General features: G+C 54.1%; 1 protein-coding gene across 1 annotated transcript; it reads left to right on the top strand.

Annotated features, from left to right (window-relative positions):
- Window positions 1-2,706: 2,706 nt before the first annotated feature.
- On the top strand, window positions 2,707-23,258 carry RAB26 (RAB26, member RAS oncogene family). The gene is made up of 9 exons (XM_031606707.2): window positions 2,707-2,916; window positions 4,655-4,765; window positions 18,138-18,179; window positions 18,741-18,807; window positions 18,889-18,941; window positions 19,675-19,740; window positions 20,171-20,227; window positions 20,441-20,517; window positions 20,644-23,258. Exons 1-9 carry the CDS (start codon window positions 2,731-2,733, stop codon window positions 20,744-20,746), a joined length of 762 nt encoding a protein of 253 aa, XP_031462567.2. The 5' UTR covers window positions 2,707-2,730; the 3' UTR covers window positions 20,747-23,258.
- Window positions 23,259-23,378: the final 120 nt, after the last annotated feature.

The following is a 23,378-nucleotide window of genomic DNA, read 5'->3' as shown; positions in this document are numbered from 1 at the left end:
CATGCCTTGGAGCAGCTGGGAGAACTGAAACTTGGCTGGAGGTACAGCCATAGGTGATGGCAGAGACGAAGCTGAGCCACAAGCAGAGCATGGCAGGAGCCTGCATCAGCTTCTCTGCAGCTGCCAGGCCACCCGGTAAAGAAGGCAGCTGACATTGTTCTCTGGTGGGAAGAGCATGTCCTTGCAAACTCTCTGCCACAAGGACAGCTCCGCTCCACCTGAGCCAGTGATGGAAACAGAGACCAGCAGGCTCAGGCTGCTGAAAGGGCACTGCCAGGCACCCCCAGAAGGGAGACCATGAAGGTCTCAAGCACGGGTTTGGAATTTGCCAGGAAAGGCTCTGCCTGGGCCTAGCAGGAGGCTGAGAGCTGTGGTCCTGTGTGTGCTGCAGCACGGCACAGCTCTCGGGCTGATGGTCCTGATGGGGTTGTGCTGATTGGCTGCCTTGAGAAACAAATCCACTTACATGGAGATGTATGGGAGAAACAACCGACCGCTGCCGGCCCCGCTCAGAGCCTGCCAGATCCTGCAGCCCTGCTTCCCCGAGGCACGCCGCATCTCCAGGCGTGTGTTGTTCCATTAAGCTATTTTTAGCAAACACATTCCCCTTATTTCAGCAGCAGTTATCTGATTAGTTCCTGTAACTATATGAGGAGCAACATTTCCAGGCATGACTGAGAGCTGTGAGCAGGCTGTGCCTCTTCACATGCATTTTCTCAAAGGGAAAAACTTGCTGGGGCTGCTCCTCCTGCTGTGCACTCATGGCTCTGTGGCTCCAAGCACCAGCAGTGCATGCAGCTGAGCTCTGCAGCACGCGACCTTTGGCAGAGCAGCAGCCAGCAGGCAACGTCCCCAATGCCACCTGCAATAAGGGACCATCCCTGTGCCGTGTTGCTGCGATGCAGCGGCGATAAGCAGCTGGCTTTGTTTGCTCTGAGCACAGGGCTCTTAAAGATTTCCATCGTCATCAGCTGTGTGGTGGGGATGGAGGAAAAACAAAGTATTTTTGTAAAGCAGTTCTGGTCCCAGGGAGGCCTTTCTCCCCTGTGCAGGGAATGCCCCGCTTTGTTGCTGCATGGGGACAAGCTAAAAATCCCATGGAGCCATTGCTAGCTCCAGCATTGTACTTTGCTCCCTCCACCCCTATTGACCACAACTGTCCTGGAAAATCAGATTATAGAGCAAAGCCTTGGCACCAAGTCTGCTCTGCCAAGTCAGGTCCTCCATCTCCCAGATGGATCATGGCAGGAAGAGGGCAAGAAACCTCTGCTGTGACAGCTTTATCTCCAGCCTCAGCAGAAGGAAGCCCAGAGCTCTGCAGCCACGGCTGTGTGTGCGGCTCGGGGTGGCAGAAGGGGATCTTGGGGTGAACTGAGCCCAACTCATCTCCCCCATCCGTGACAGAAGTGCTCAAAGCTCTGCTCTCTGCCTCCCCCCTCCGCAGTGGGAATGTTTTGAGAGAGCAGAACAGGAATTCACTGCAGCTCTAAATGCCCTCAAAGGAGCTGTTCTGCTGCATGCAGGGAAGTCCTGGGGGCATTGCAGGTCCAGGAGGGGAGGAGAGGACTTGGGTGCACTGAGGTGCCCACTTATGCAGCTCAGCCCTTGGGGGCACTGAAGGTCCCAAAGAGCAGCGCTCGCTCCAGCTGTAGCAGCAGTAAGGTTTCACTGCAGTATGGTCTGGGCTCTGCCCATGGCTTAGGTTGGTGTGAGTTCCTTTGTATTGGCCATCAGCTCCTCCTGGGCTTGTGCAAGCCCTGTTACTTATTTATGCCTTCATTGTGTGCCTGCCTGGCTTCTCACCAGGGAGATTTATTTTCCTCCCCTGCTCTGGTAGGACTGCTCGAGCCTCCTTCTGCAGGAAGGATAAGGCTGTGCCGCTGGAACTCTGTCACACAGCTAAAGACATTTATTTCAGTTGAGAGAGTTGCAAGTGCCTCGGGTGACACTTCATTTGCAGCCAGAAAGAAAGATGCAAAGCGTTCCTCACTGAAACCAGTTGCTGAGACAGACTGAGGATAGCACAAGTTGCCAGTAGAGCAGACAGCACCCACTGCCCCTCAGAATATTCTCTGCCACCCCCATCTTTATTCCTGCTCCTCTCTGCCCTGTGCTTGCCTCTTGCCCATGGCTCTGCCCAGATGTGGAGCAGTGTGGGAGCTCCAGCTGCTGCAATACGGGCCCAGACCCAGAGAGCAGCTGCCCCCACGCACTGCTGTGAGGTGGGGGTCTGCAGCAGCTCAGGGGCAGGAGGCAGAGCATGGAACACAGCAGTGCACCCACATGGGTGAACGCCCCCGTGCTGCACCCCTGGAACACACGTGAGTGTGCAGTGTGCTGCTCCTTTTGTGGGTGCGAATGCACGGTGTACAAGCATCCTTCGTGGCTGCAAACGCACGGCGCCGCTCCCTCCCCGGGGGCAAACGAAGGCTGCTGCTCTCTTCGTAGGTGCAGACTCACGGTGCGCTGCTCCCTTAGCGGGTGCCCTCGGGCCGCCCCTTCCCGCACGTGTGAGTGCCCGCTGCTCCGCTCCCCTCCCGCACGAGCACCGCTCGGAGCACAGCGCGCAGCGGAGCGCGGCCGGGGAGGAGCGAGCGGGCGCGGAGCGGAGCGTGTCCGGCCCTCGCCGCCGCCCCCGCGGCGCTGCCATTGGAAGCGGGGCCGGGCCCGGGGAGGCGACGGCGGCGGCGGCACAGCCCCGCGCCCTCAGCGCGGCCGCGCTGCCCCGGCATGTCGCGGAAGAAAGCGGCACGGAGCAAAGGCGGCGGCTCCGCGCCCTCCGCCGCGCTGCCTCCCCCCGCCGCCGCCGCCCCGCGGAGCCCCGCGCCCGCTCCGGAGCTGCCCCGCAACGGCGGCGCTACGTCCGGGCGGCCCTCGCTGAGCAGCAGCGGAGAGTTCTACGACCTCGTCTTCAAGGTGCGAGGGGCTGCGGGAAAGGGACTGCCGGGGAGGGGCGGGTCGGGCCGGAGCAAAGCGTGGGGTGGCCGAGGGCGTGGAGGGGGGGACCGTGGAGCCGTGCCGTGCCATTACGAACCGAACCGTGCCGTGCGGTTCCGAGCCGAGCCGTGCCGTTCCTCGCCGTGCAGAGCGCAGCAGCCCCCCCCACACGGCCACCGGCGAAGTTCCTCGGGGATGGGGTGGCTGTAGGGCACCTATCGCGTCGTGCCCTCACCCCCCCACACTCCGTGCTGTGGCCGCCCGCTTCCCGCTGCCATCCCCTACCCCATACCTGCAGGGTTCAGCCCCACCACCTGACCCAGGGCCGTGGGTCCGATGGCTCTGAAGGAGGCTCCGTGCAAAGCCCTCCACCAAAGGGCTCCTGCTCAACTTTTGCAAGTGGTGATAGATGGCTTTCTGCTCGGACTGGTTACCATAACCTTCTGCTCCCTCTTTACCGAGATAAAGAATTTGGTTACAAACCAGGGTGACGGTTTCTTTGTATCGCATTGAATCTGCTCTGCCTGCTGTTGAACTATCTCCAGCTTGTGCTTTCCTGTAAGGGCTCAGCTGGCTCTGTCTCGCTGCTCTGGGTTCTGGCTTGTGAGCCAATCTCATTTCCAACACAGCTCTCTGTAACCTAGCATGGAGCTCTAAGCTACAGGGAAGGTGGTGTTTGCTCTGGCGAGGTCCGAGCGTTGGTGTGCGATGCCAGGAGCGCAGCACCTGCGGTGCAGCCATGGCATTGTAAGGATTTGAGATGTAGGTTCAGTTCTTTGGGAGGCAGTGGTTGCTGGTACAGCTGCAGCAGCAGTGCAACAGCTGTGCTGCTATGGAACTGACCCTGCATATGGATGCTGCCCTGAGCTCACTTCTCAAATAAATCCAACCGTGCCGGGTAGCAAAGGACTTTGCTCTGTGCCTGGGTGTTCCTCACTGATGGATGCTGTGCTGTGTTTGGTGCAAGCCTGATGTGATGAATTTCCCCAGCTCTCTGTACTGCCTCACAGACAGCAGTAGCCCCCCCAGGGTGGGCTTGGGGCCGGTTCCTGGTGGCAGAGCTACTGGTGGGAGTCCAACCTCAGTGCTGCTGGGAGCAGTGGGCTCAGGGGTGGGCACGCTCCAGGACCGGTGTTGGAAAGTTTAAAAAAAAATCAGCTCTGCTGTTTTGTACTAAAATTTTGCGCGCACACACACAAAAGACTTTTTTTCTCCCCATCCCCTGGATCCACACACATACATATGGGTTTGTCAGAGCTCATTGTGCCATGGCTCTGAGTAGGGCTGCATGGAGCGGTTGCAGCAAGCAGCTGCTGTGGGGCACCCCAGGAAAAGAGCCAAAATGAGCCCCAGAGGAGAGGCATCCGTGGCTGGGGCTGTCCCCATTCAGGTGGAGTGGCAGAGCCCATGGCACTGGTTGATTCTGCTGGCTCCTGTGTGGGTTTGCTTTGACCCAGGGCAGTGCCTGTGTTGGAATCGTTGATATTTGGTCACAGGCTGACAATTTCTGCAGGGACAATGGCAGTCGGGCTCATGGAGGCAGCACCGTGCCCTGGGTGTGTGGAGCAGTGCTATGGAGTGGTGCAGCAGCCCTTGTACAGCCAGGCTGAGCAGCTACTTGTATCCAAGATGGGGCTTTTGGATTGCAGAGGGGTAATGGCTGCGGTGGGGCTGCTTCAGGAGAACGTTTCCTAACCCTGCTGCCTCCCTCCTGCAGGTGATGCTGGTGGGCGACTCGGGGGTCGGCAAGACCTGCCTGCTGGTGCGCTTCAAGGACGGCGCCTTCCTGGCGGGCAGCTTCATTTCCACCGTGGGGATTGACTTCAGGGTAAGTTGGGATGTGCCAGGTTGGTGACCGTCTTCAGAACACCAAAATGCTGCTCCAGCCATGTGGAGCTTGGCATCCCAGACCCCATGAGGACCCCTGGGGCTGCGGGTAGAGGAGGCAGCTGATGGCTGCAGCGGCATCTAATTATGGCTCTGCATAACAATGGGGGAGTGTGTCTTCCCTCTGTGTGCCCTGGGGAGGGTTTGTGTACGCACAACTGTTTGGCTCTGACCATCTGCCCGGTGAAAATATTTCCCTAAGCCAATGTCGTTGTTTTAAAAACAATGATAGAAAACAATAACAAAGTGACGCAACCCAACATCTCCTCGAGGCATCTCCAAAGCAAGGAGCAGGAGCTCTGTGTCATTGATTGGGCTGCGCACCCTTAGCCCATCCTACCTGGACTGAGGATGGTGGCCATTGCCCAGGCAGCATTTTCTAATGCTTTTGCCTTCGGGTACTCTGTTGGGAGCTGTTGGCTGGCTCTCCCAGCTGTGGTTTGGTGGGGGTGTTGGATTGAATGGGGGACCTGGAAAGAGGCAAGCAAAACTGACATTCCCAAAGGGTGGAGATGGGCCGTGTCAATCTGGAAGCAACAGTTGGAAGAAGAGTGGATGGACTGAGGTTTCAGGATGGTTCCCAACCCCCTCCTGCTCCCTGCAGCAGCCTGGGGCACGTGGCACAGTGTGGGACAGTGGTGCTGTAGGTTCCTCTGTCAGCACCATGGATGTCCCTGTGCTGCTCATTCCATGGGGTGATGATGCAGAGCGGTGCCCTCGGCTGTGCTGTGCCCTCCTGGCTGCCTTTCTTCATTCAGAACCTGCACAGATGCTGTCCTGGGCACAGACAGAAGCTCAGATGCCACTGTTCCTGCAGTTCTACCCCTGTGTCCAGGTGTGAGTGTGTCCTGCACTGCAGCTCTTGGTGCAGAGTGAGGCCACAGGGGCCACAAATGTTGGTGGATTGGAGCCCATAGTGTTATACCAACATAATCACACCATATTTCAAGTGTTCTTAAAAGGAAAGCATTGTATTACTAATCACAGTGATTGATACCGAGGGCAGCCTTACAACCTGTCACTTATTGATCAGAGTGCTGAAACAAGTGCCACCGAGCAGCAATCAAATTAGGGTTAATTTACTCCTGTAATAGAACTGCTGGAGGTGCATGGGTCTGAAATGGGTGGATTATGCAGCGGGAGACATCAGGAGTGTGTCCTAAACCTCATTATTACCATCTCGGTAAGATGCTCATCATTTTTCAGGGACATGGAAATAGTTCTGTGATTGTACATCTCCTCTGTCATTACGATAATCCTGTTTGCAGGCGCCGAGTAATTGTGCCCCTCTGCTGTTTGCATTACAATGCACAATTACAGAACTCCAGGCTGAGAGCACCAGAGGCTTCTGCTGCACAAGCACGTTTGGTGTTTAATTAGCATCCAGCTAATAACGGAGCTGTCACACTGCCCTTCCTTTGCCATCCCTGAATTCAAAGCCAGGTTTCTGGCTGAAGCCCCCAAGCCCATATGTACCAATGGATGGCTCTGGATTTGGGATGGGCTCTGCCCTGCTCTGACCTCATCTGGTCCCTATGGGACACTCAGAGCCCTCAGTAGCATCCTTTGGGACTGTCTGGGCACATGGCTGAAGGATGCCTGAGCAAATGTAAATGAATAGAAATCCATATAAAATTAATCAGGCATTACAATTCCTAATGACCCCCTAGGTTTTTCCCTCCTACTGGTTTAAGTTATGGAGAGTCTCTCATGTTTTGTTGTCTGTTTGTAATTGTCTCCTAAACAAACACAAGGATGTTGATGTAAATACCAGCATGTCCTTTTCCAAACAGACTGAGGAAATTGCAATGTTAGCATTAGGAAAAAACGCATCAGAGTGGAACCTTTTCAGTTCAGAGATGCCCTTCAGCTTCCTATCCCGTCGTGATCCATTCTATGATGGGAGCATTTGGGGGTCAGTGCCAGGCTCCAACCACCTCCATGTATCCACATCTCTGCCTGTCATTGCCATTCTCCCCATCCCAGCACCACTGCCTGTTACCCTGGGGAGCACACCCGTGTAAAACAAACACCTCTGACAGTGTCAGCTTTGGGCTCCCAGCCCTTGCTGGGTAATAGGTGCCCAGTTATTGCCTCCCATGAGCTGTGGCTGCCAGGGCTGTGCTGAGCACTGGTTTACTTCGTCCTCTTGGGCACTGAGGTCCCGTGGGACATCTGGGTCCCCAAAGCCCCCATCCAGCATCTCTGCAGCTCACCTCACCCGGACCTGTCCCAAAACTTTGTGCTTTAGGAGTTTCAGGCAGAAAGGTCCCCTGGAACAGAACCGTGTTAGGAATCAGAGGGGTGAATCCCACCTTTCCTAATGGGGTTGTAATATCTGCACTTTGGGAATGTGGCAGAAGTGTGTACAGGAATGGGTGGCAGCTGACCTGGGGTGTTTCAAATGGGGCTGCACGTGGAGCACAGCTGAATTCAGGGGTCTGTGTTAATTGGACCTGAAAGGAGAGAACATAAAAGAGAAAATTCAAGATGAGCTTTTTCTCCCTGGGAAGAGGCTCTAATGAGGTTCTTTGCGCTGAGCCGGGGAGATGCTTTTTGTGTCAGTCAGCCTTACAGACAGGTCTGCAGGGAGCAGCTCTGCCGCTCCTCCCGACGTGTGCAGTGCGATCCCGACGGGCGCGCAGACCTCGTGCTGCGGCCCCGCTCCGGCGCAGCGTGGGCTGTCCCTCACAGGGAACTTTCCCCAAAGCCCCGACCCAGCCCTGCTCGCAGGGACCGATCTGCTCAGCCTTGGTCGCACTGCTGTTAATCTGTCCCCAGGAACAGCTCCCACGTTCGGTAAATAAAAGCTGTCACTGGTGGCCCTGAGCAGCGAGGGGCTGTGGTTACATCCTGTGCTGCTCCGGAGCTGCGATCAGTGATGTGTGATAGGATTTTTTTTGCATAAGATATGAGTTGCAGTTCTGTTTGCAGCTCTGTTTGTATGCTGTGCCATGCAGTGTCCCCATGCAGGGGCTGAGGGCTGTGCTTGGCTGGCAGTGCTGTGAGCAGCAGCGTGGGGACAGGGAGATGTCCTCAGCTCACATCCCCAAAGGGCACTGCCTGTATCACCCGGTGCTCAGTGCCCTGCTGGGGCTTGGGGGGAGCCTTACACTGGGTTCACCCCTCCGGTGGCTCTTCTTCTGCTTCTGCATTTCTCATTGCTATATGGATGTTGATAGAAGCCAGTTGCTGATTTGATACTTTTGCATTTGTTGCTGTAAGAAGAGCTGGGCTCCATTTGCCCAGAGGAGCTTCCCACCCTGCTGCCAGCTTTCAGAGGGTGCTTGCAGTGCTGTTCAGAGACCCCACGTCTATTTTATTGATTTATTTCATGTCCTATTCTTTGGATAGCAGCCATTGTGCAGCTACTCCCTGCTCCCAGGACAGTCTCCCCAATAGCCGTTATTCCCAAACAGCCAAGCCCTGTTTTGCTTTCAGCTGCTGCTCCTTTCCCTTGCAGAGAGATGCAGCTTTGCAGTCTGCTCCCGATCACACGAAGGCAAAGCTGTCATTTGCATGCAGGGCTCAGTTGCCAAGAGATGCTGAGAGCAGAGCCCGGCGGGCTGCACCCTCTCCCTTCCCAGCTGCCGGTGTTTTATTCATGTCTCTTTGGCTCTCACATTTGGAAAATAATAAACCTCAATGTGCTCTGGTTCTGCAGCACGGCGATGGGCTGTGAATGCCTGCGTGCTGTTGGTAATCCCAGTGGGCAACAGCCTAAATTCCTGCCCTGGGGAAGGCAAAAAGAAATGAGATGATTGCATTCAAAGCAGAAAAGTGCTCGAGTTGCTCTTTACGTGAGCCCCAGAGCCCAGGCAAGAAAACTCTGAGGCAGTTTGCACGGTGATGTGAAGGTGATCTCGGTGCTCAAGGGGGTCTCTTATGACCCAGAATAGATTTGGTACCCAACCCAGCTGTGAAGTCTTGCATCCATCCCAGCCAACAGTGAGAGTGCTGGGGCAGGGGGTGGATTTTGCAGGAATCACAGTTCCCAGCTCATTGCTGTGTCCTGCAAGGAAGTGGCTCACAGCCCATAAAACATTGAAATAGGGCCAGAGCGAGTCTAAACGGTCTGAATATTTAATGGAATAAATTTGGCTTAATTTCACTTTCATCTTTCATTTGTGATAAAATATTGAATTCAGTAGTGCAGAACTGGGATTTTCTTTGAAAGCAGAGGGAAATGGGGCTTCATAATCTGTCCCAGTGCTGGCTGCTGGGGGACGTCCCTCAGAGCTCCCCTAGGAATGGTGGGTGCTGACAGCAGCGGGGTCCTGGGTGCGGTGCTGCGGGTCCACGTGCACCCAGCACGGAGACAGCGTGGGCTGCCTCTCCTTGAGCTGTTGCTGACTCATTCGTTACCGCCGATTAATTATCTGCCCCCAGCAGGCTGCGGCACGTTTTGGAGTAAATGAGCCTTTGGGGCAGCGCGGCGCAGCAGAGCTCGGTGGGTCCTGGTGATGTTGGCCGTGCAGTCAGCAACCCAGTGCTTGGGGTGTGCAGTGGGTGCTGACACCACGGCTGCAGCAGATGGGCTCCAGCAGTCATCCCTGTGTCTGGGCAGGGAATGGGTTTTGGCAATGTATGCCTGTGGCAGAGCATCCTGGCACTCATTGTGCTCCAGCACTGGGAACAGGCGGTGCCCATCAATGGTCATCTCCCTTCAGATGAAAATAGAAAACAAAAAAACTCCCCCCCTCTTTGGATAATAGAAATATTAAAAAAAAAAAAGGATCCCATCTGAGTGCATGGGAGCTGTGTTTGTGGAGGGAAGGAGCTGTGTCTGAGCCATTGTCCACTCATCCTTGGCTGGCAGTGGGGGGGGTACTGGTTACTATGGAAATGGGGAATGGGCAGATCGAGTGCTTGTTTACCTGCAGAGCTCTGCCACAAGGAAACCAAACATTGAGCATCATGCTGGTGACTGCTGGGGACAAGGGGTGCGGTGAGTGGAGGAGGATGAGGATGGGCAGTGGGAGCTGGTGGATTTCCTGTGCAGGACATCTCTGCCCACCCCCATGGGAACATCCCTGCCCTCCCCATGGGGTTTTGCCTTTGGTCAGAGCTGGAGGGGAGCTGTACCCTCCCTGCCCGTCTGCTCCATCGCAGTGGTCACTCTGCAGAGCTCTCCATGGCTCCGTTCATCCAAGGGGAGCACAGAGTATTTTTAACCCTAGCTAAGCACCAAATCATTACCTCGAAGGACTTCAGAAACCTCTCTGAAACAACAGCAAATATTTCATATTTATGCCTGCGTGGGAGAAAATATTTCTCCCTGATTGCAAGTAATTTCTGTCAAGAGCTCGTGCAGCTCTGGAGGATGGTGCACATCCCAGGGCACAGAGCAGACCCACGGTGTCAGCACCAGCACAGCATCACTGTGGGGATGCAGCCAGTCCCGTTGTGAACATCTGGTGAGGTTTTGTTTCATTTTGTTTCAAATTTTGTCAAAGCTGTTTAATGGAGGGTATCTGTGCTCAGCTGCATTTGTGCAAACGATCCCACACTGGTTCCATGCCCATAAGCCATGGACCTGCAGCAAGCCGGGACCTTGTGGGCCCTGGATGAATCCTGAGTGCAGCTCCGGATGCTTTCCTGCTGGCTCTCAGGCCATGCTGTTCCTATGCCCAAGTGACACATTTGGGAAATGGAGGCTTTTGCTTTTCCAGCTCTGCTTACGCGGGTGTCTCTATGGAAACCGCTCCGCCGTCCTCCCCTCACCAGCGGGCTCCGAAGGCTGAGGGAAGGGAAGGGCTTGTGGAACGTGCACCGTTTGGGCTTTGGCCCCGTGATCAGTGAGGACCCTCTGTGCTGCTATGGCTTTTGGTGCTAGGATTTGTCACCCCATGGGACTCTGCCTCCTGTACCCAGCCCAGCCCTGCGCTGCTATCCTGACGGCGGTCCTTGAAGTCCCCTCAAACCCTGGGCATTTGGTGATTTTGTGATTTGTTCTATGATTCTACAATTGATTCACTGGTTCAATGATTCTATGAGTGAATCATTGATTCAATGAATCTATAATTCCGTTCCCATCCTGCCATAGAGAGCTGTTGGCATCAGCACCATGTCCTTTGCTCTGAACCTTAAAAAATGAATGAATGCTTCCCTCAAGTCCAGGCTGAGGGGGCTGCCAGGCAGAACCAGCCCCTCTTTGGGGTGCAATGACCCTGCTGGCAAGGACCTTTCTTGGCTGCTTGGGTGGTGACGCTGAGCATTGGGTTGGAATTGCTGGGTTTTGTTTCCTGGTATTATGCTGATGGCTGCAGACCGTGACACAAAGGTAGAAAGGTGCTGCATCCATTAATGCAGCCAAGCCAAGTTGATGGGGCATGGAGCACCAACCTGTCTGCAGGGATCAGTGTCACCCGTGAGGTCCTGCACATGCAGTCAGCCCCATCCCTGTTCCGGATTCACCCAGGTTGTGTCTGCCCCGTACCTATGGCTCACTTTGCATTTTCCCTGCAGTGCTGTGTGTGGTGTTGGAGCAGCTCATGTGGGCTCCTCGCTGCACGCAGCCCCGCTCGCTGCACGCTTGCTGTTGTAGCGGAAATGCTGAGGTCTCACTGCTAATCACAGCGCCTCTTTTTAGAGCTGAGCGTGGGTTTTGGCAGCAGTGCTGGGCAGCCCACACTGCCTCAAGCAGTGCCAGCCTTGGGAAGGGCTGGCAGGGACATGGGTGCTGTGCCGTGCGGGACTTTCTTGAACCCATTAACATGCTGCATGTATTAACGAGCATGAATTAATGTGAGAGGTGCTTGGCAGCGCCCAAAATAACTTTGTTCCTGAGCAAGTGTTACTGCATGGCATATGTGTTTTTCCCCACTGAATACTGACACACATGAGGTCACATTTGTGCTAAAAGCACAGCTCGCTCAGGGGATGCAAGCAAAACCCACCAAGGTGACTGCAGGCAGCTTTGGGTTCAGTTTTATTTGCAGGAGGGTTTTCACCCACTCAGTGGAGCAGAGCCCAGTGGAGCATTGCCCTGGTGCCGGGGCAGCAGTACAGGATTTGGGCAGATGCTGCTTTTAGGAGAAAAAAAGATTCGTGGATGGAGATTATTGTGGCAGTGCAATGCAGCAGTGTGCCTGCTGTGCCCAGCACCTTGCAGTCCCCTGGGCACTGCAGTGCAGTTGCATGCGTGCACTGAGCCTGCAGCAGGGCTGTGTTTGCAGTGACTTGTGGCTTCTTACTGGACATTTTCATTTGACTTTTACTGGGTAGCGTCTGTGCTTCTGACAGGAGTTGAAGGTTGGTTGGGGTTTCACTGCCTGCAGATAGAACATTTTCACAGTGGCAGCTGTTAGTCTCCTTTGCTTGCAGGGTGTTGGCACCGGAGGTGAATCTGGCAAAGGGGAAGCAGGAGCTGGCAGAAGGAAGAGACCAAAGCTGTGGGAGCCAGGAGGTGCCCATCAGCTCCATTCCCAGTGCAGCACGGCCTGTGCCTGGCAGACGGCATCATTGCTATAATTGCTGCCGAGGTGCTGCGAGATGCCAAAGATAGGTCTGGGAGGGGCTGCGTGGTGCCTGCTCTGAGCCTCGCACCCAGACCAGAGCGGCCTGCTTTCCATCACAGTGCTGTAGCACAGCTGTGTTGTTTCCTTCTTCCCCATCTGAAATGTGCCAGGGCTCAGCAGCGCTGCCCAACACCTCCGGCGCGCCGTGGGTCCCGTATGGCTGTGGGACACGTGGGGCTGGGCCACGGGTTCTGCCCCCAGTGCTCCCCAGCTGCTTCCTTGCGGTCTCTCTGGGATCACTTCACAGCTGGCAGCTCCAAACTGATGTAGAAACCTTGCAGAGAGCCCTCTTTGGTAGCAACAGGAATGCAAGAGCTGGGGATATTGCTGAAAAGCCAAAAAGCCGACCGTGCGCCCAGTGCTGGCTTGCAGCAGACATGGGTTCCAAGCACCAAGACCTCATATGTATGGGCCATTGCCAGTGTCTCAGTGGAATCATACAAGATAGATTGCAGTCATTTAGTTGCTCTCTTTTCCCTAAATTCTTCCTTTGAAAGGCTCAGCTGGACCCAGGTTTCCTGCTTAGGTGGAGCTTGGCTTCCCAGAGCTGCCTGGCGGTGCAGCCGTGGGTGAAGGATGAGTGTGTTTGTGCTGGGATGCGATAAAAAGCTCCAGATCCATTTGTCAGATCTGTGGGATTATTATTATTATTATTTTTTTTTTAGGGATGAGAAGTGCTATTTAATAATGCTGTTTGCAGTGATGTCTGCAGAAGATGCTCCGTTACTGCCAGATGCTGCCAGGATTCTTTCCTGATTTCCTTTAATTGGATTGCAAAGTCATCTCTGAAACTTCAGGCAGGTTTCCATCCTTTTGGGTGCCAAATAGAAAGAAGCCTGGCTGCACCTCCAGCTGTAATTACAGACCCTGCTAATTGCATGCCATGGTGGATGGAGCCAGGGGGCCTTCCTTGGGCACATCTCCATTGAGCTGAGGCACATCCCCTGCACTGGAGGAAGGCAGAGTCCTGCAGCAGCGACCACACAAGGTCAGAGCAGCCCCAAGGCTGCAGGGCTCAGGTAGGATTCCCAGGACCCCGATCCAAGGATTGGGACTACAATCAGGGCTGTCGGTGCTCATCCAGGGGCTGTTCCCCACCCTGTGGCTGGTGTAGAGCAATGCTGAACAAAGCAGATTGTTTCATTTCTGATGCTTCTCTGGCACAAAAACTGATGCAAGGTTTTGTTTTCCCTCAGGAGCAGAGCAAACAATTCCCTGTACAACATTAATTGATGACCCATTTTTCATCCTCATAGCATTGACAGGTGCTGCGTATGTTGTACATGAGAATTGATGCCACAATAAATGCACCGTGGAGATTCCTGTTCTGCTTTGCAGCATGCTATGTTGTTGGTAAGGAAAATGAAGATAAATACGCTGAGCACCGCGTTACTTATCCCCAGTGTTGGCACAGATTGGCGTGAGCCATCTCTGCCCCTTTGTTTCCAAGGCTCCTGGTTGGGAAGTCAGCATGGTTATTTTAAAAATCTCTCTTCTGTGATAAAGCAGAAGAGATACAGGGGTGAGCCCCTTCCACCCATGTCTCCTTGGGGCCGTTCCCCGGAGCATCCCACACTCACAGATCCCAGTGTTCTCATTCCATGGGCACTGCTGGGCTGGGATGGGGAGGCTTTGGGGGAGGATGCTGAGGAGCAGAGCAGGGTCTTACTGTAAAACCTGTGATCCTCAACAGATCCTCTTACCCCTAATCTGCCCCTGAGACATGTCTCTCTGCTTCTTGCCAGAAAAACCTTTTATGTGCAGGCTGATGTGAATAGAAGCTGATAAGCCCCTAATTCTTTGGTGTATCTGCTCTAAAAAGAGGATTGACTCTTATCTGCTGTGGGGCTGGCAGCCGGGGAGATGCTAATTGCACTCTAATGCAGTGTGAGTGGCCCTGGAGGAGAGGGACAGGTGGGCTCCTTCCCTGTGCTGTGCTGAGTGTTGGGTACTGCCTGGTTCTGTGCCTGTCTGCTGCTCCGCAACATGGAGACACCAGCTTGGTGTCACTCTGAGGGCTCATGTGAAGCTGCAGTAAGGGTTCAGCAGTGCTTGTGCTACTCCAGTGTCTGTTTGCAGTTGTTGGAACTTCAGTATTTGTTTAGCTCTCCTAATAGATGTTGATTTCAGATCCATGAGCAGTGTTTGCCTGCTGCTCTCTTGCTGTGTTTCCCCCATCTGACACCACTGGAGGTTTACAGCCAGCTGACTTGCAGGGCTGGCCCTGAGCGGGGCTGAGGGATGCTCAGGGCCATGGTGACAGCAGTTCTGGTATGGGATGCATTCTCACTTGGGACCTTTCCTCCCTTAAAGCATCCCATGCTCAGCCCTAGCTCAGTGCTGTGTTATCAGTGTGAGCTGCGTGCTGGAATGTGGCAAAACTGCCGTCCTGGGCTGCAAGTGAGCAGGGATTGGATTTTTTTCCTTTTTCCTATCCACTCACTGAGGCTTCTTGAATTTTGTGGGGCTGTTCTTAGAGCATCTGTGCTGCCCCAGGCCGGGCTGCTGTGGCTGGAGGTGCTGAGCTCACTGGCAGCACGTGTGTGTTCCCTGGGGAAGCTCCAGGGTTTTAATGAGCAAATTGTGGTGTCCTGCTGCTCTGGGCAGCTTTCCATATTGATCCTTCATCCATTTCCATCGCTGCTCTCACAGACAGTGTGTGTGTGTCTGTCTGTAGGTGCAGTCCTGCTCGGCTGTGGGGTGTCTGTGCTGGGGCAGGAATTTGGGGTCTGCACACCGATGGCATTTGGTGCCATTCTGTTCCAACCTCGATGCAGGGGTGCCTGTGGTGTCCACCCTGTGGCTAAAGTCCCAGCAGCGGGCTGGGCTCAGTGCCTGCCCCTGCAGTTGGGTTCTCAGGGAGTAACCATGTCCCCATCCCTGAGTCTCCCCGTACCATTGGTGTCCCTGTGCCATCAGTGTGCGTGGAGGTGATGCTGTGGCTGGGTTACCCTGAGCCCTCGGGTGTGCTGGGGGAACCAGAGTGGATTCTTCCCCTCCCCACGCTGGAGGGTTGCAGTGAGCAGCTTTTGATTTGTCAAGTTTAATTGTGAAGCGAGTTAATCCATGTATCCAACTGAACGCTTAAGGCTTTAATGAATTAATGAGCAAATGTGCAGAAAAGCTGCAGGGAGGCAGAGAACACCGGGTCGGGTTGTCCATGCGATACCTGACCACGAGTTGGTGCTCCAGCCTTGGTGGGCAATGCACGTGGCTCCCAGCAGGACGTCCTTCCGCAGGCAGTGCCCCAGCAGCAGCTGCAGGAACAATGTTGGAGAGCAGGAGGGTGTGGGGAGCAGCCTGTGAGTCTTCCCTTCCTCTGCTTCCCAATGGCAGTGCTGGGTGGGACCATGCTGTGGCTGCAGCGCTGGGTGGGTGATGCTGCCCGTCACTCAGGTCTGTCTGCACGGTAATTGCATTGCCCCTGCATCTGCGAGGCTCCAGCTTTATTTATCTGATGTCTTGAGGGCAATTTCACTTACAAACATCTTGTTCCCGCAGCAGCGACTCTCTGAGTGTTCCACACTGTAAGCTCTGCTAGAAAATGCTTTGACAGCACTGTCAAAGCCTGTGTGAAAAGCTGCACAAGAACTGCTTTCCTGAACATTAAGAGAGCAACAGCAGAGATCAGTTGCATGGATAGCTTTGCTGCAAGCATTACCTCTGCTATAGTGCACTGTGTGAGCCTGTGCTCGAGCGCAGTGCTCCCTCACTTGTCCTGAGTACGTCCTGCAGTGGCTGACCAAAAGTATCAGCTTCATACTGCAGCCTCACAGACTCATGCATTTTCCCCAGCCTGCCCCAGCAGCACCTCGATGCACAGCTCCCCGCTGCTCTTCCAGATGGTAATTAGGCTTAAGAGTCCTCCCCTAACCCAAAATGTAGGGCAGTTGTAATTAGTGTGAATCCTGCTGCTGCTCGCTGGCTTTTAATTAAGCTCCTCCAGAGGACAGGTACTAAACGAGGTGTCAGCACTCACAAGGTGGTTTGCGGAGTGAGGTTTGTGGGGTGAGGTTTGCAGTACAGCCACTGCCTGCTGTGCTCCAAACCCACAGCAGTGCTCTGGGCATCGCTCACCGAGCAGAGGATGGAGGAGCTGCCACAAGCACCCTGGGCTGCTGCCCCCCACTGCCCGGTGCCAGGCACAGCTACTGTCTGCAGCATGGCTGGCATATGGGTATCAGCCTGAGCTGTGCTGCAGGGCAGAGAGCGCTCTGCTGGTCCCCAAGCTGTCCTGCTGTGGGCAGCTGCAAGCTGTCGCCTGCAGGAAATCACCTGTGGCTGCTGGCAAATGTTTTCCTTTCGTCGAGCAATGAGCATAAATTCTATGAAATATTTAGTGAGAGCTGGCTGATTACAACGAAGAAACGAACAGACATCCTGGAAAAATAGCGTGCAATTATTGCAAGGTATTTTACGTGCTACCAAGGCAAATGTGCTGATGCTTTGTTAAGAAGGCAGCAGCTCCAGGCTGGGCTAGGTGTTCTCACTGGTGCTGCTTGAAGCTGTGATGCAGCAGATCCATCAGCAGCTCCAGCCGTGCACCTGCACCGTTCCCTTTCCTTTTCCCTTTCCTTTTTTCCTTTCCCTTTCCCCTCTGCAGCCGCAGCCAGGCTGCCCACTTCTTCCCCTCCTGGGCTGTGAGTCACTCCTCTCCCTCATCTCCATCACTGCCTTTGAAGGTATTTATAAACCATGTTCGTCTCCCTGTGCCCGCTCCAGCAGACAGTGTAAATTTAGCGTGCTTTTTCGCTCCACGCCATCCTCCTCATCCGCATCCTTGTGGCCATGCTCTAATGGAAAGCAATGGGATTGGCATCACAGCAGGTGTGACCGGCATCCCACCTGGCCCTGTCATTGCGTGGGGCTTTTTTAGTCATACCCTGGCGATTACTGTGCTAATTTCTGTGGAACTCTGCTCCTTGCTCTGGGACTGCTTTATGTTTAGGATTGGGTTTGGTTAACACACTGGGGATGCTGAGTGCCTCACTGTGCCCATCCTACAGCTCTGCTGGCTTCAGTGGGGCTTTGAAAATCAGCAGCCAGGGTGCTGGCAATGCTCTGCTGCTGCAGTCCTGGATCTATCTGGGAATGCATGGCATCAAATAGGAAAACTGTGGTTGGTGGTGCCAGGGATATCTGTGTGTCCGCCTGCCTGGTCAGGCGCTGCTGCTGCACTCACGTGGTGACAGCTCGTGGCTCTCCTTGGAGCTGGTCCACAAAGCAATCGCTGTTGGGGCCAATTAATTTGCTGAGCATCCTAGTGGTGTTGTGGGAGCTGCTGGATCATTATTTGCAGTTGTTTATGCAGGAAGAGGGCACCCAGCACCATGCCAGACCCCAGCTGGGGCACAGCGGCATCACCTCACCACAGATGGCTGTGGGGACTCAGCCCAGTGCTTGCTGGGAGAGCGACAAGTAAAAGCAGCAGGAAAAGGAGATCTGTGTAAGTTGCTACCTGAATATGGAGTTGTTAGCTGTGCCTTCTGAAGGCTGCTAAGATGGGATACTGGCACTCGTTATTTTATTGCCAGAGGTGATCCAGCCCGAGCCACACACCACATTAAATCAGCGTTGCAGACATGAAGATTTAAGTATCCAAATAGATGTAACTTGCAGCAAACACAGGAAATGATCTTCTCACTGTGCAAATTGCAAGTTGCTCCAACAGGAGCTGTGGCTGCGTTGTGCAAATTTAAAAAATGGGGAGAGAAAATCAGCAATGCGTTGGCAGTTGGTATGGGGCAGCAGCTCCCGGCCTCAGCGCTGCTTCTCTTTTGTCTTGTCTTGCAGAACAAGGTGCTGACAGTGGACGGGGTGAAGGTGAAGCTGCAGGTGAGTCCCTGGAGCTGTGCTTACAGTGTTCAGGGTCTGGTAAAACCCCTCAGAGCCACAGGGCTGGGGACAGCCCCAAGAGTCCAATCTATGTCCCATGTTTGGAAGCTGCCATCGTCTGTGTCCCCAGTTCATCAGCTGTGTTGGCAGCCCAGCTGTGCCAATAGTGCCCACCTTCCCCTGATAGCAGCTCAGTGCTCTGGAAACATCGCTGTGCTAAAACCGAATCAATTCAATGCACGGTCCCTGTGCATCCTTCTGCTGCTCGATTTCCAATGGAGCTCACGAGCCCTTTGTCACACACCATGTCCCTGTGGTCAGATGTGCTGAGGAACAGGGAGGTGCTGCTTACATATTTATTGCACTTGTCACTTCTCACCATCCTCAGCAAGCTCCTCTGCAGTTGCAAACTGCTCATGTGCAAGTAGATCAGCCCCTGGGTTGCTGTTAGAAGCAAAATGCTGAAAAAACTTTGTGGGGTTGCAGTGTGCTATGGACGTGTGCTGTTTCCATCATGTGAGTGGTGGCATGATGCTTTCACCCCTCTCCTCTGCCTTGCAGATCTGGGACACGGCTGGCCAGGAGCGCTTTCGCAGTGTCACACACGCGTATTATCGGGATGCCCATGGTGAGCACATCCCCAGAAGGGCTGGGGAGCTCGGGGAGCACAGCATGGTGCCAGCACTAACACCCACCACTCTCTCCACAGCCCTGCTCCTGCTGTATGATGTCACTAACAAGGCATCCTTTGACAACATCCAGGTATGTGTGGCACCTCCCAGACTGCTCCTGATGGCTTTGGGCAGCTCTGTGTGTTTCTGGGATGCTACTGTTGCTCCCTAAGCCCTGAATCCCCAGCTGGTGTTCAGAGAAAACCTGTGGGGTCATTGGCTGCAGGTGGCATGGAGATTTGGCAGCTTTCATGATGCTCTGTGCTGGAGATGAATGTGGTTTGGGGAGCCTGGGGAAAAAGAAAGCTGGAAGGAGCTGTGGCTGGTGCTGCCCCACAGCAGAGGTGGCACTGTGGGAGGTGGCACTGTGGGAGGTGCGTGCCAGCAGTGCGAGCTGTGGGCATTCCCAAAGAGCTGCGTGCCCGGCTGGCAGCTTTGAGGGGCTGCTGATGAGGATGCTGGAGGACACGCAGAGAACATTTTCACTTTCCTGGCAACCAGAAAGGCCGATGGACTCAGTTCAGTGACAGATTTATGCCATGTGTAATTACAGCACCAGCTGATAGGTGATCAGGAGCAGCCGGCTGCCAGCAGCGAGGTGCTCCCTTGTCCCCACTCTGCTGCGATGCGTCCCCATGTTGCCCCATTGCCTTAGCAGCAGACCTGGCAGAGGAGAGGACCACATCCCGCTGTACCTCATTCCCTGCAGACCCACAGGTTCCCCACACATGGCACCTGGTGCCCAGGGCTGGGCAGCCCCAGCTGACTCTTCCTATTCCTGAAGCCCATCTCACTGCAGCCCATCTCTGCTTGTGTCCCTCCAGGCATGGCTGACAGAGATCCACGAATATGCACAGCAGGATGTGGTCCTCATGTTACTGGGAAACAAGGTGAGCTGGCCCCATGTAGCTGGTCCTGCCAGGATGCTATGCATGTGGGCAGGGGTGGGTGCAGTGCAGCCATGCAGCTGCAGGTTTTGGGGCAGCAGAGGCACAGAAAGTGACCACGTGTCCCAGGGAGGGATGCTGTCATCACCAACGCCATGGTCCTGCCCATCTCCCTCCTGGTGCACAGAGCTGACTCCTGCTCTGAGTGCTGATGGTCTGCAGAGTCTCTCCCAGGAATGCTGCACTGAATTGAGGTGCTGGAGATGGAAGCAGTGTCCTGTGCTCACCCTGTGGATCTGAGTCCCAGATCCCCCTTGCTGCCAGGGCATTGCTGCTTGTGCTGATGGGAGGGAATGAGACCTTTCCTGGAGCGTGGGGCTTATTTAATGCTGAGCTTCCAAATAATCTCCCTTTGTTCTTTTGCTGTTGGCAGGTGGATTCAGCCCAGGACAGAGTGGTGAAAAGGGAAGATGGAGAAAAATTGGCTAAGGTATGGGAGGTTCTCTGCTGCGTGGGGGTATTTGTTATGCTCAGACTGGGCAGGCAGCACAGCAGCCATGGGATAACTGCAGAGCGGGATTCATCCTTTGTCTCGCTCTCTTCTCCCTTATCTGCTCATCCTTTAAACCCTCCGCTGCCCTCCTTGATTCTATGTCTTCGCATTTCTTCTGAAGCTCGGTACAAATGCTGTCTTGTCCTGCAGGAGTACGGGGTGCCCTTCATGGAGACCAGCGCCAAAAGTGGCCTCAATGTGGAATTAGCATTCACAGCTATTGCAAAGTAAGGGGGGGTTCTGGCTGTGGGGAGGATGGAACGCAGCACCGGTCACTGTGAAGGGGCTGGTGTCACACAGCTTGGTAGCAGGCTGTATGGGCAGAGAAGTAATGTGCTTTCCCCTTCCTGCAGAGAACTGAAACACAGATCCATGAAGCTGCCCAACGAACCCAAATTCAAGCTCCACGATTACGTGAAGAAGGAAGTGAGAGGCTCGGGCTGCTGCAGGTTCTGATGCGCTCGGTGCATTTGTACAGAGACTCATGCCACGTGTTTGTGCGCCGCGCTCTCTCCTCGTGGACAGTGTGTGCATGTCTGTCTTGTGTCTGTATCTGCGTAAAAGGTGAGCTGAGACGTGGGGGGTGAAGGCAGCAGAAGCTCCTCAGGCTGGCAAGAGGCCGGCCGTGCTGCACCACAGCCGCTCCCTGCAGCACCCAGAGCCCTGCAGTGCTCCATTCCCTGCAGAGAAGCAGCACCTCTCCCAGCTGCTCCACTCCTGCCTTGCCCAGAGCCACTTCCCGGTGCAGCTGCGGCTCCTGGAGCGATGGGTTCCTGCATCTGTTCAGCAGTGACAGTCCTTAGCCCAGAGCGTTTTTGGGTGTGTTAGTGTTAGGAGTGATGATGTGGGGGAGTGCCTGCTCCCCACCAAGCATCTGGGCAGAAAAAATCCTGAATTCCCTTTTTCCACACCCTTGGAATTCAGCTGTTCAGATCCTGGGGCACGCAGGAAGGCTTTGTTTTCAAGGCAACCGTTTTTGTAGCTGCTTACTTCTGTCCGTCAGTCCTTCCCGCGTTGTAACATACCTCCTCGATGAAGATTTCTCCTCTTCCCTGCAGAAGAAAAGAGCTTAGATGTCTGTTTGAGTGAGCTCCTGCAAACACATCTGTTGTACAGAGATCTCCTGACTGTTTATCTGTTTGGTAAAGGCTTTGGTTCTCTTACTACAGCCATTTCTAGTACTTTAATGAGAAGAAAGCTAATGTTCTGCAGCTTATTCTAAATACCTTTATGTAAGTGTGATAGCATTTTTAGACCACAACAATGCTTTGCTATCTCTGAAGTTCACTTGGGACAGCTCTTTCTTCTAACAGAAGAAAGATGAGGAGAGTGCTGTAGGCATTGATTGTACAGGTCTAAGACTCTTCTGCCAGCTCTCTTCAATGGACTCCTCACCCCTTTTGTCTGGTGCCAAGCATTTGGCTTTCGCTTTTTTCCAAGTTGCACTTCAAAGTACAGATCTGGATGATATGTTTGGCCTTTGGCAATTTTCTTATTCAGCAATTCCACATGCACTAGCACCAGGTGCCCACTGCATTGAACCTCCCTGCACTGCTCTAAATGGACCACTGAAGTCAACCCACCCTTCACTCCCCAAACACCAGCTTTCTCAGCAGTGAGTCGGGGTGCAGCTGCCCCTCATTGTGCCAGCTTGAGCTGCAGCAGCATTCCCAAAAGGACCCTCAGCACAGAAGCCAGGCAGGCAGTGACAGAGGAGACCCCTCAGAGCTGCACTTCTCAGTGAGCTGCAGTAAAATAAGCAACGTGCAGAGCAACTGCTGAAATGGGTCCAGCACAGTAATAACACAGAGCCTAAAATAAACCTTTTCATAAATAGCTTTTTAGAGAGAAATGTCTTTCAGGTCTCTTATTTTTGTTAAAAACCTTTTCCTGGGGGATGTTTGCAGCACGCAGCCTCCTGCCACCATGCATCCCCAGGCAGCACCTGCTCCCTGCTGGCAGCCAGCACACAGGACCTGGGGAACAGCAGCCAGGGCCTCCTGTTTCTCATCAGCCCTGCCAGTCACTCCTTCTCTAACAATCATCCTGTCCTGTCTGGCCTCAGCAGAGGCAGCCTCCAAGCATCACTGCAGCTGCCCTGCACTCTGATTCAGGCTTTATGAAGGAGTGGAAACCTACTGAACTGTTTTGTGCTGCTCTGTTGAGCTTTGGTGTGCTGCGGCTGCTACCTGATCAGTACCTTACATGATGCTGCTTAACAGCTACCTCCATTCTCATTCTGGGCTGTAGCACATGCTTGCTAGCTGAGGTTAAAAAAAAGTGAATTTTTCTACAGCCCTCAGCCTGAGGGAGCAGTATTTTGGTATGCTGGCTGTGCAGCTCCTGGAAACCTCCACAGAGGCATAGGAGACAGGCAGCTGCAACACCTGGATCTGCTCCTAAGCCTGCCTTTGATATTTTATTTTCTCAGAATCATCTCAGCAGCATAACAGCAGTCCCTGCCCCCATGCTGCTAATCCCTGCAGATGCTCCCCTCTTCTCTGGGCAGGAACACCCTGCATCTTGATGAAAAAGCTGGCAGATATTAACTTGGTTCCTTATTGGGAACCAAAAGCAAGCTAAAAAAAAATAATTTAAGTAGAGGAGGTGCAAATGCTACCCCTTGAATAGAACTTTCGGGACATAAGCTACACAGCATAAACATCTCAACTGCATTTGTGGCCTTTCCTAACACACCTACTCTTCAGTGAGGCTCAACTCCCCCCTCCATCCCATCACAGACTGCCTATGCTCTACTCGCCCCCATTGCCTGCACACAACGTCGCCGCTGAAGCCCTTCCTCAGATTCGGCCATTTTTTACACGGGCCTCGACTGCCGCCCAGCGATGGAGCAGTGCTCAGTGCACCCAACAGGCCAGACAACACGGCATTACTTGCACTTCTCATTCGTGCCGGCTCGTTTACAGCTTTCGTTTCATTCCTGTTAATAAATTTTTTTTTAATTATCTCTGTGGCTACGGTGGTATTTTGGCTATCGTCGCACATACCCCAGTTCATCGTGCGCCCAGAGCCAAAGCTACGACCGGGCGGTAGTTTCTCGTGTGACGCATAGAAGAAACAGAAGCAA

Source organism: Phasianus colchicus, chromosome 16 (assembly GCF_987193195.1).
Source record: "Phasianus colchicus chromosome 16, bPhaCol1.hap1.1, whole genome shotgun sequence".
Classification (NCBI taxonomy): domain Eukaryota; kingdom Metazoa; phylum Chordata; class Aves; order Galliformes; family Phasianidae; genus Phasianus; species Phasianus colchicus.
The sequence above is the reverse complement of the archived record's forward strand: the minus strand, read 5'-3'. Positions and strand labels throughout refer to the sequence as shown.

Coding starts and splice junctions, on each gene's coding strand:
- RAB26 (XM_031606707.2), top strand. CDS start 2,731: ATGTCGCGGAAGAAAGCGGCACGGAGCAAAGGCGGCGGCTCCGCGCCC. Junction 18,942..19,674: donor CATCCTTTGACAACATCCAG/GTATGTGTGGCA, acceptor GTGTCCCTCCAG/GCATGGCTGACAGAGATCCA. Junction 20,518..20,643: donor GCATTCACAGCTATTGCAAA/GTAAGGGGGGGT, acceptor CCCTTCCTGCAG/AGAACTGAAACACAGATCCA.